Here is a 10,726-nt window from a genome sequence, read left to right as displayed (position 1 = left end):
ACCAGTTAATGGGTTGTTTGGCTAGACTTAACTCGTCGCTTTTGGTTTTTGGCTTGTACAATAAAAAACACATATTTTTATGCCTTTTGGTTTTTTATTGAATGTTGTAAGACAGAAGTGAAAAGTCAAAATCACATCTCTTGGCGTGTAGACCAACGATCAAAAGCCACACGTTAAGCATAACCAAACAAACCATGAGTTGTAATGGTTTTCATACAACGCTTTGGCATAGTTTATTCATCTCCATTTAATGAGGAGAGTTTGACCTCTATTTTTTTTACAAAGGCTTTAATTTCCTCCTCCTCTGCTTGTTACTTCGTTGTCGACGATAGTTCTTTTGATAGACTGAACCCTGATGTAACTAGCGGTGAAGTGGTACACTGTTTGACTGGCGGAATGGAGCAACTTATGCTTTGCATTTTGTTGCTACATGGCTCAAGGATTGGTATATTTGACAACACTTTTGCTAGTAGGGTGAACATGCGAGAGATATCCATAAGAACTACGAGATGCATGAGAAAGGCATGAGCATCATTCTGCTGCACAGCCAGTATATACGGGTATGACCCCTTACCATAATTACTAGTTCATCTCTTCCTACCAAGCCTTGTTGTTTGCCTTTAAATTGGCATCCTACATATACCTTATAAACTCATGCCTCGATTATACCTTATAAACTCATGCCTCGATTGTCCGACCTCATGAAGTTGCCACTAATGTGCTCGAGTGCATGCTTAGAAATATGTATTGAGGGTTCGAACTCTCGAATATGAAGTCCTACACGCACAAGCATCAACCGCCCCATTTAAATACTGCATGTGATGTTTGTGAGCGCCAATCCTACCTCACATTAAGGGCCTTTTTGGTTGCAGCTCTGGGTATAATCTGTCTAGCCTAGAGCTTACCTGAGACATGCGTGGAACTTGTTTGGTTTATATCCTTAATGATTCGATGCTAGCCTGACCTGGGGAATCTCAACATGTCATTAGCCTGGTTGAAAATCTGATAGGGTCACTAGCTTGCCCAGGCGAGCATAACCGGACGCCCGGACGACTTCCTGGCATGCAAATGTGTGGTTCCGTCCAAATAGCAGAAGGTAAACATGTTGTGACATTTTCTAATACTCTAACCAGGCATGGTACAAACCAAACAACACTAGCCTGGCCACGCAAAAATGTAGCACCTTCCCAGGCCAGATCCAGACACTCAATTTTCTCAGGCACATTGTGGTGGACACGAACCAAACATGCCCTAAAACCACATATCAGGCATGTAATTTGAAGGTGAGGATGACGACTAAAGATTGGTCATATGTTTCAAATGACGGAAATATACATATGACCCTCGTGACTAAAATGCACATGAATGAAAAAACCTGGTAACAGGGTGCCATATTAAACTCTATAGGTATTAAAACATACAAAGACGCAATAGAAATTGTGAAATTGCTATAGCAGTGGGAGTCTCTCCTGCCGTTTCGAATGCTAAAAAAACATGTGAAATTGCACCTCAAAAAGACCACATGAACGTCTTGAAAAAACCAGGTGCCTATCATAGTTCTTCAAGAGACAACTTTTTTTAAAAGATGCACTAGTTTTTTCTTGAAATTGCACATAAAGCAGTCCATATAAAAGATAATTTTCAATTATACATATGAAAACAGGCTATGTGAGAAAAAAAATCTACAAAATAAAACCCTACAAATCGTATACAACCTTTTCTTCTTCTGAAAATCAAAGAGTCATATCCTTCGACTTTAATCAAAGAATGGTTTGACACTATGGTCAAGGTTTGGTGCTCCATGCCATTATAGTCAGCACTATTTTTTCCTTTCAACAAAAACTGGTTCCAAACTGTCAGCCAGCACTGATGCCGTTGTTATGCTAGTTGGGTCATCAAATGATTGTCCAATAGGAGGGGGCCAAGTCGGAGCCCCATGATTACATCATCGAAAAAGCATCACAAAATGCAAAGGGGCATCGTGGTCATTTGCCGCACCACACGCTCCCCTCGCGAGCACCGCTTTTCAGCCAGACACCCGGCCCCCCTGCCAATTTACATCCAGCCCCCCGCCCGCCTCTTCCCCCCTCCTTTTCTCTTTCTCTCTCCCCGTCTCCCCGCTCCTTTCCCAAATCTGACCGCAGCCGCACGACGCACCTACCCAACCCCCAGAGCACCAGCAGCCCCGACCTAGCCCAGCCCGGCCCCTCGCGCGCCCGCACAGCCGGCCTCCACCGCGCCGCCGCGCCGTGGCCGCCGGGCACCTCCCGGTGAGCGCCCTCCTCGCAGATCCGTTAACCTTCTTTCCGCCGCTTGTTTCCTGGGGGGTTTCTTGGGATTTCGAGGGTTTGAAATTCGGACTTCTCGGCGGGGGACGCCCGTCCTCGCTTGCTAATGCGGGGCTTTCTCGCGGCTCCGGGGGCGGGATTCTCTGCGTTTCTTGGCAATTAGGGTTTCCTTTGCCGGGTTTTCTTGGTGGTTAGGGTTTTGTTGGAGGGAGCTTGGTTGGTAACCTCTGCGCCTTTCTTGGCCTCTGGAACTGCAGGTAGGGGAGCGGCGCCTCGTTTCTTTGATGCGCCGTGAAGGAATTGGGAGCAAGAAGCCGTGATGTTTACTCCGCAGGGGAAAGGATGGAACGGCTGGTCCACGCCGTCTCCAGGGAACCAGCGGGCCGGTGGTGGCGCTCCGCCCGCATCTGCGCCCCTTGGCAAGGCCAAAGGGACTTCACAGAGAGCTGCCGAGCTCGAGCAGGAGGTTTTGCCCAATCTTTGCCCCCGTTCCCCCCCCCCCCCCCCCCCCCCCCCCCCCCCCAGTCCATGCAACTTTTGAATCTTGTTTCGGGCTATGTCTCTTTACTCGCTTCGACTTCTGTCCCGAATTATTTAAATTATAAGATTCACAAGTAAGGCCAACTATGCAGTACTATTATCCTATATAGTACGTATTCTCTTTATCACATGTCGTCAGATTTTGAAAAGTAAAAATAACACCATTATTAAAATCAGTCATGCCTCAAACTTTTCGATTTAAACCAGCAATCCTTTCAGAAGATAGGGTTTTGACAATTTCTTGTTAGCACGACGAAACTGTACCCTTTGGCCTTTGCTGGTTCTTAAAGAATCAGATTTCCATGTGACCCATGGAAGAACTCATTTTTCTGGCTGTTTTGGCCAGACAGCCAGAAAACTGTCTGCTTATACCATTTTCAACAAAGCAGTGCAGAGTGTTACATTGGTTCTGCTTATAGTACCATTTAACACTTCTCAGTAATGCTAGTCATCATTATGATTGGGTTCTCCTTGTGGAAAGAACTGTGGGCTATAGCTAGTGTTTTCTGCCTTCTAAAACCAATAATATGGACAGGTAAAAAATTAAGCAGTGGTGAAAATTATTATGCGTATTTTTGCATTTTCCTTCTCACTCACCTTGTGTAATTTGGATGTTGCTTCAGAAATTTCCTTTTTCCTCATCACAGTATTTTCTGTCAGGATATTTAACCTTCTGTTTTGTACTTTGTTCATTCCCATAACAGTTACAGTTATTGACATGTGTGTTTTCATGTGTATGTCTTACAGTTACATGAATATCAATACAATATGGGGCTGCTCTTGATTGAGAAAAAAGAGTGGGCAGCCAAATTTGACGAAGTCACCCACGTGCTGACACAAAAGGAGGAGATCTTAAAGCGGGAACAAGCTGCACATTTGAATGCTATATCAGAATATGAAAGGCGAGAAGAAAACATGCGGAAATCACTGGGTGTTGAGAAACAATGTGTAGCTGATGTATGTTGTTCTCTATCCCATAATTTTTTGTTCTTGTCATTTATCAGCACCATTCTGACCTGGCTACTCTGCCAGTTGCAGAGATCTAATGAGCATATCTATTTTTGCACTGCATTTTACATAGATATTTGATTCTTGGAAGTTGTTCAATACTTACAGTTGTGTGCTTTATGTAATCTAACTTTTTAGTATATCCTCTAATAGCCAAAATGAGTTGGTATGAATATTAGAGGCTGCTGCACCCACTGTAGTCATCAGTATTGCTTTTACTGAAAGCACTACTCTCTGTTTTAAACTGATTAAGCACTCCAATTTTTCTTTTTCTGGTTTACCTTATGACTTTTTGTTTGTCTGTATATGCAGCTTGAAAAGGCACTACGTGAAATTCGATCAGAGATAGCTGAGGTTAAGTTCACGTCTCAGAAAAAGATAGCTGATGCTCAATCTCTTGAGGCTAATTTGGAGGAAAAATCTTTGGAGATCGAGGGGAAGCTTCATGCTGCAGATGCGAAGCTTGCGGAGGCAAACCGTAAGAAGTCACAAGCTGACAGAGATTTAGAGGAGGCAGAAGCTCGGCAACGTAGGTTGGAGAAGGAGAAGCTATATTTTGAGACTGAGTATGCCAATTTCCTCTGTCTTCTTTCTCTACTTTATACTGTGCTATGCAGGTGATAATATTGTGTATTGTGTTTCATTGTTTTGGTTACGTACAGGAGGAAGGCCCGAGAGAAGCAACTCAAGGAGCAGGAGGAATCTCTGCAAGACTGGGAGAAAAAGCTTAAAGAAAGTCAGAACAGACTCGTTGATTTGCAGAGATCTGTAAATGACAGAGAGGAGAGAGCAAATGAGAATGACAAACTTTGTAAGATAAAACAGGAAGAATTGGAGGAGGCAAAGAAGACAGTGGAGTCAACTAAAATCATTTTGAAAACAAAGGAGGATGATATTGCCAAAAGGCTAAATGAATTACGCTCACAAGAGAAGGTAACCCAGTGATGGGTCCTGCATTCTTTTCTCCTCATTCTGGGTTATGACGAGTTGATAGTAAAATAAAAAGATATATGTTGTTTATTTTCTATTCATTTGCAGGATGCTGACGCAAAGCACAAGATTTTGGAAAAAAAGGAGAAAAAGTTATCTGAGAGAGAAGAAAAAGCTAGTGCAAGAGAAAAAGTAAGTAACACACCGATGAACAGTCTGCTCTCCATTTGTGGCATTATGAATAAATGGGTACAAGCGATGTTGCTGTTACATTTATTTGGTCATTATGCAGTTCGAGCATTTTACCCTTGGGGAAAATTAATGGCATATTAAATATGTACTTCCTCTGTAAAGAAATATAAGAGCGTTTAGATTAGTAAAGTAGTGATCTAAACGCTCTTATATTTCTTTACGGAGGGAGTACCGTTGATATTTTATGTTCTCTAGTTTTTTCTGTGGACTTTTCCCCTATATACTCCTTCTGTCCGGAAATACATGTCGGAGCAATGGATGTATCTAGTCATATTTTAGTTCTAATACATCCATTTTTCAGTCAAGTATTTCCGGACTGAGGGAGTATATGTTATTCTGTAACTTTTTACAGGTTGACATGCTTAGCTTATTATTTTACCCATTGTGCTATTTCACTTGCCCACCTTGTCATGTGTAAATTGGCCGGATTGGCCACCATCCTGTGTTCATCTCATTACTTTCGAGCCATCGAGCTTTTCATACAGATACTCTGTTCTATTCCTTATGCTTGTCAGCTACAGATGTTCATGTTCCTAGCATCCTCTTTGGAATATTTGACACACAGAATATTATGTGTAACATGCACCTTTTTCAGTGATCTGATATTGTCAGAGAAATCTGTTTCAGATGGGGCTTCAGAAGCTTATCGAGGATCATGAGGTGAAGCTTGAAGCAAAAAGACGAGATTTTGAATTAGAGCTGGAGAGTGAGAGGAAATCCTTTGATGAAAAGATGAAACATAGGGAAGCTGATTTGGTAAAGAAGGAAAAAGATCTCAGTTCTCGGGAGAACAAAATATCTAAAAGGGAGCAAGCGTTAAATGAAAGCAAGAAAAAGCTGGAAGAATTGCAGAATGACCTTGATACCAAGTCGAAAGCTTTGAAGAAGTGGGATGAGTCACTGAAACTTGAGAAGGATAAGTTATCTGAAGAAAAGCTGCAAGTAGATCATGAACGAAAACAGGCTGAGATGTACAGATCGGATGTTGAAAGGCTGAAAGCCACAATTGAAGCTGAAAAGAAGCAAATTTTAGAAGAACAGAACAATTTGAAAGTTACAGAGGAAGAGAGGCAAGAGCACAGCATGCTGACAGCACAACTGAAGAAGGAGATTGATGAGTATAGAATGCGAAGCAATTCCCTCTCGGAAGAAACTGAAGATTTGAGGAAGCAGCGGCAGAAATTTGAAGAAGAGTGGGAGCAGCTTGATGAAAAAAGAGCTCGGCTAGAAGAGGAGGCAAAGGTGCTCAAGAATGAAAAAACAAATCTAGAAAGGTGGCGTCACAATGAAGAGAAGAGATTCAAGGATACACAGGATGAAATGGATGCAAAGTACAAGGAGCAGCAGGATAATCTTGCACTCAAGGAAAAAGCTTTGGCTGATGATATAAAACACCAGCGTGAGGAGATTGATGAATATCTGAAGAGAGAACGTGCTGATCTTCAGCGTAATTTGCAGCTCCATCAACATGAACTGGAGATGGAGATAGCGAATAAACTAGCAATTAAACAGAAGGAACTGGAACAGAAGGAGGATGAGTTAAATAAGAAAAGGGATTTTGTAGAAAATGAACTAAAGCATGCTGTTGATTTGAATGAGTCCAAGATTCAAAAGATAACATTGGAGAAACAACAGCTGCTGAGGGAAAAAGAAGTTCTAGTGGAGGAGAAGCGAAAATTGGAAACTGACAAGGCAGACATTAGAAGAGACATTGATAGTCTTCATGCACTCAGCAAGAGTCTGAAGGATCGTCGAGAAGCATACAACAGGGACAGGAATAACCTCATTGACATGTTTGAAAAGTACAAGGTGTGCAAAAGCTGTGGGGTTTCTGTTTTTGAGGGCTTTGGTGATCTATCTCTCAAGGATGATGCTGATATTGACCACCCAAGTTTGGCTGTTGAGGGAGATGATCGTTCCCCGAACACTGATGCTTTGGCTCAAGACACAGGAACACTTGTTAATTCAGCCGGTCGTTTCTCACTGTTGCAGAAGTGTTCAAGGCTTTTCAAGTTCTCTCCTAGGACAAAGGCCGAGCAGTCATCGGAACAGGAAGCGGAAATAAACATTCCTTTTGGTGCGAGATTAGAGGAAGCCTCACCGAGTGAAGCAGATTATGAGCCAACTCCTGTCTATCAGGCAGCAAATAATTCTTTTGATGCTGAGGGTCTCCCTTCCGACAGTGGAGCAAGGGGGAATGAAGAATCCGAAAGGCTTGATATAGCTGATGATATCCAGATCGAGTCTTCTGTTGGAGTCGCAGATAATTGTATAGATGTTCATGGAACTCAGCCATTTGCTGCTGCTAATGACATGGCAGTTGACACAACAATTGCCTCTGTGGACCAAAATGGAAAGGACTCAACGGCTGCCCCTGAAGTAGATTTGCAACCTGAAGCATCAAATCCTCCAAAACGGAGGGGTAGACCAAGAGGGGTGAAAAAGACAAAGTCGGTTCGTGCAGTGCTTGAAGATGCTAAAGTAATTCTTGGTGAGAATTTAGATGAAAAGAATGATGATCAGGAAGATTCAGTTACTGTTGGTGGTACACGGAAGAGGCGCCTTGCTGGACCAGATATCAGTGATGAAGAAATTAGTGAAGCACAATCTGGAAGTGTTTCAGTTGGTGGGCAGCGTCGCAAGAGGCGGCAGCCAGCCGGCCCGTCAACGCAAGCCCCAGGTGAAAAACGCTACAATTTGAGACGCACTACAGTGTAAGTTAAATTGACCTTTCCCTATTTCATTTCTGCTCTGGGTTGTCTTCTCTTGCATTCCTTGGAACCGTGGAGTTAGTAAATGAATAATATTGTCGTTTTGCATCTTGGTATAGTGCAAATGCGGCGGCAGCAGCTCCTCCTGCACCGGAGAAAAAGAAAGGTGGGAGGACAGGGAAAAAGCGGACGGTAGAAACTACTGCTGATGACACGGAAGGAACCTCTAAAGCTGCTGATAGCAAGAGGACGGGGCCTTCTGAATCAGCTGATGGTGCATCGCAGTTGCAAGAGTTCTCCCAGGTAAGAGAGAGAGAGAGAGAGAGAGACTCTGCGCTATGTCAGGTGCATGTGTGTTTACCTGGGCTAATAAACTGGTAACCTGTCATTGATGTTAGGCTGAAACTGTTGATGCCCATGCTACTGCCGGTGAGGAGTATGGTGATATTGTTGTGGATGGTGAACAAGGTGAAGATGCGATGCCCATGACACCATCAGGAAGTGAGCGTGGGGGCGTCGAAGATGATGACGAGGATGATGATGATGATGATTCAGAGAGGCGAAACAAATCGATTGGGAAAACGCTATGGTCTTTCTTCACGACATAACAAGAGGAAGAATAAGAATTGCATCTGATTAGGTTGTTTCTAGTGTTTCTTGTTTTGCATTGACGATTCTTGGAACTCTAGGTTGTTGGTGTGTTCGGTGATGATGTATCAGTAGATTTTCTTGCACTCGTTATGTCAAAGCGTCATGTAATTGGGAATGAGTATATTTTGTAGTCAGACATAGTTTGATGGATGGCGCTCACAGAATTTAGGTGATGCCCCATGTACTCATATTATGGCAGCGATGCCTGTAACAGTCGAGAGTTGTTGAGGTTTGTAATTCTTGTTCCTTATCCCACGTCCAGGTTACTTACTTTTGTTCACCTTCTCTACACTGTGTTGCGGCATCTTGTCATTCATCACGAGTTTTGGTGCCTCTGAATACAAAGGTGGGAAAGAAAAGCATTACAGGCGTGTGAATGTTTTTTTGCTGTGTGGGTAATGCTATTCAGCGAACGTTCCCTGGGTGCATGGCAAAACGAACGGTTTCCATGGCATTTGTTGTGTTGGAAGTATTTTTTTTGAACCGAGGCAAAAGATTTGCCTCGTATATTAATTAAGAGAGAATAGAGTTTTTACACGAGCCCAACAAATACAAAGTGGTGTTACTCTCCCGGTATTATAGTACCTAGCTTCTTAGCCCCGACGGTGACCCAGGTGAGGGCTTCACTCTTGATGTTGCTTAGCAGAATTGGGGGTGGCATGCTCTTGTTGCAGAAAATGCGTGCGTTCCTCTCATTCCAAATGGTCCATCCGATAAGCATGGTGAGGGATGCCATGGCTTTCCTGTTGGGAGTGCACAAACTCGATTGACTCACCCACCAATCCTTAATGGAGTCCTGAAGGTGCCATGTCGAAGTGTGAAGGTTGTTGAGGTTTAGCCACCCGTTGACCAAATTCCAAAGGCGAAGGATGAAACGACACTTGACGAAGAGGTGTAGTCCGGACTCCGGCTCCCGTTTGCAGAGGGGGCAAAGATGGCAATTCGGCCATCCCCGGCGTGCTAGGCGATCACTGGTCCAAATCCGGTCCTGGATGGCAAGCCACGCAAAGAACTTCACCTTAGGCGGTGCCTAGGCTTTCCACACCGTGTGATCCATGGAAGAGTAGAAGGTTTCGAAGAATTGCGCCGAGTAAGCAAACGCCGCCGAGTATTGACCATTCGTAGTGTGCTTCCAAGAGATCTCGTCCTCCGCATGCTCCTCTAGGTGGAATTCTGAAATGAGCATCCAAAGCTCCACAAATTGGTGAATGTGAGCCATAGTGAAGGCGATAGCCATCTTGATTTTGGAGATCTATGCGCCCTCGTTGAGTGCTTCCTTGACCTTCCAGTTTTCCTTGTGGATGCGTCGTGGATGAGCGGCGCAATATCCTTCGGTTTGCGGCCATGAACCCAAGGCGCATCCCAGAAGGGTGTTTTAGCCCCAATTCCAACGGTGATAACGGTGGAGGCATAGAAAAATTGTAATCCTCTTCATCACATGGGTTGCCCAAGCCCACCCACATTTTGGGTGGCACCGTCCACTCAAACCATATCCAACGCAAGCGCAGTGCGCGTGCGAATTTGACGGTGTTTAGCACGCCGAGGCCTCCACGCTCGTAAGGGCGGCAAACTAAGTCCCAAGTGACCTTGCATTTTGCTCCAGAGGTTTTGTCTGAGCCAGACCACATAAAAGCGCATTGTAACTTGCTTGTGTTATGTAGGTGCTCAGCAGGATGTGGATAGATGTGATGAAGTAAACCAACAAGCAGGATAGCACAGACTTCACCAAGGTGGTGCGACCAATAGCGGTGATGTTGTTGCCGTCCCATGGAATAAGTTTGGCCGCCACCTTGTCTTCGAGGAACTGGAAGTCTACTTTCTTTAATATCCAAACCGAAAGCGAAAGACCCAAATATTTCATGGGAAAGGATGCTCTTTTTGCAGGTAGATTTTGAAGGATGCGCTCAAGGTTGAGGTGGCGACATTGAATCGGAACGACCGAGCTTTTGTGGAAGTTGGTGGTCAGACCGGTGGCATCTCCAAAGCATTCCAAAATGCCAGCAAGGTTATCAATGTCTCTCTTGATGGGTGCCATGAACACCGCTGCATCATCCGCATAAAGAGAGGTTCTCATAGTGGTGCCACGGCCACGGTGTTGGGGAACGTAGTAATTTCAAAAATTTCCCTATGCACACGCAAGATCATGGTGATGCATAGCAACGAGAGGGGAGAGTGTTGTCCACGTACCCTCGTAGACCGAAAGCGGAAGTGTTAGCACAACGCGGTTGATGTAGTCGTACGTCTTCACGATCCGACCGATCAAGTACCGAACGCACGACACCTCCGAGTTCTGCACACGTTCAACTCGACGACGTCCCTCGAACTCCAATCCAGCCGAGCTTTGAG

At 44.3% G+C, this 10,726-nt stretch overlaps 1 protein-coding gene across 1 annotated transcript; it reads left to right on the top strand.

Moving 5' to 3' along the window:
* The first annotated feature begins 2,082 nt into the window (after nt 1–2,082).
* LOC125514320 (nuclear matrix constituent protein 1a) lies at nt 2,083–8,635 on the top strand. Its single transcript, XM_048679632.1, has 9 exons — nt 2,083–2,270; nt 2,546–2,754; nt 3,576–3,785; nt 4,149–4,402; nt 4,499–4,769; nt 4,875–4,958; nt 5,646–7,732; nt 7,849–8,032; nt 8,128–8,635. The coding sequence occupies exons 2-9, from the start codon at nt 2,608–2,610 to the stop codon at nt 8,335–8,337; spliced, it is 3,447 nt and encodes a 1,148-aa protein (XP_048535589.1). The 5' UTR covers nt 2,083–2,270; nt 2,546–2,607; the 3' UTR covers nt 8,338–8,635.
* The last annotated feature ends 2,091 nt before the right edge of the window (nt 8,636–10,726 follow it).

The sequence above is a fragment of the Triticum urartu genome, chromosome 6, assembly GCF_003073215.2.
Source record: "Triticum urartu cultivar G1812 chromosome 6, Tu2.1, whole genome shotgun sequence".
Classification (NCBI taxonomy): Eukaryota; Viridiplantae; Streptophyta; class Magnoliopsida; order Poales; family Poaceae; genus Triticum; species Triticum urartu.
This window is presented reverse-complemented; position numbering and strand designations above follow the sequence as displayed.

Coding starts and splice junctions, on each gene's coding strand:
- LOC125514320 (XM_048679632.1), top strand. CDS start 2,608: ATGTTTACTCCGCAGGGGAAAGGATGGAACGGCTGGTCCACGCCGTCT. Junction 4,403..4,498: donor AAGCTATATTTTGAGACTGA/GTATGCCAATTT, acceptor GGTTACGTACAG/GAGGAAGGCCCGAGAGAAGC. Junction 8,033..8,127: donor AGTTGCAAGAGTTCTCCCAG/GTAAGAGAGAGA, acceptor CATTGATGTTAG/GCTGAAACTGTTGATGCCCA.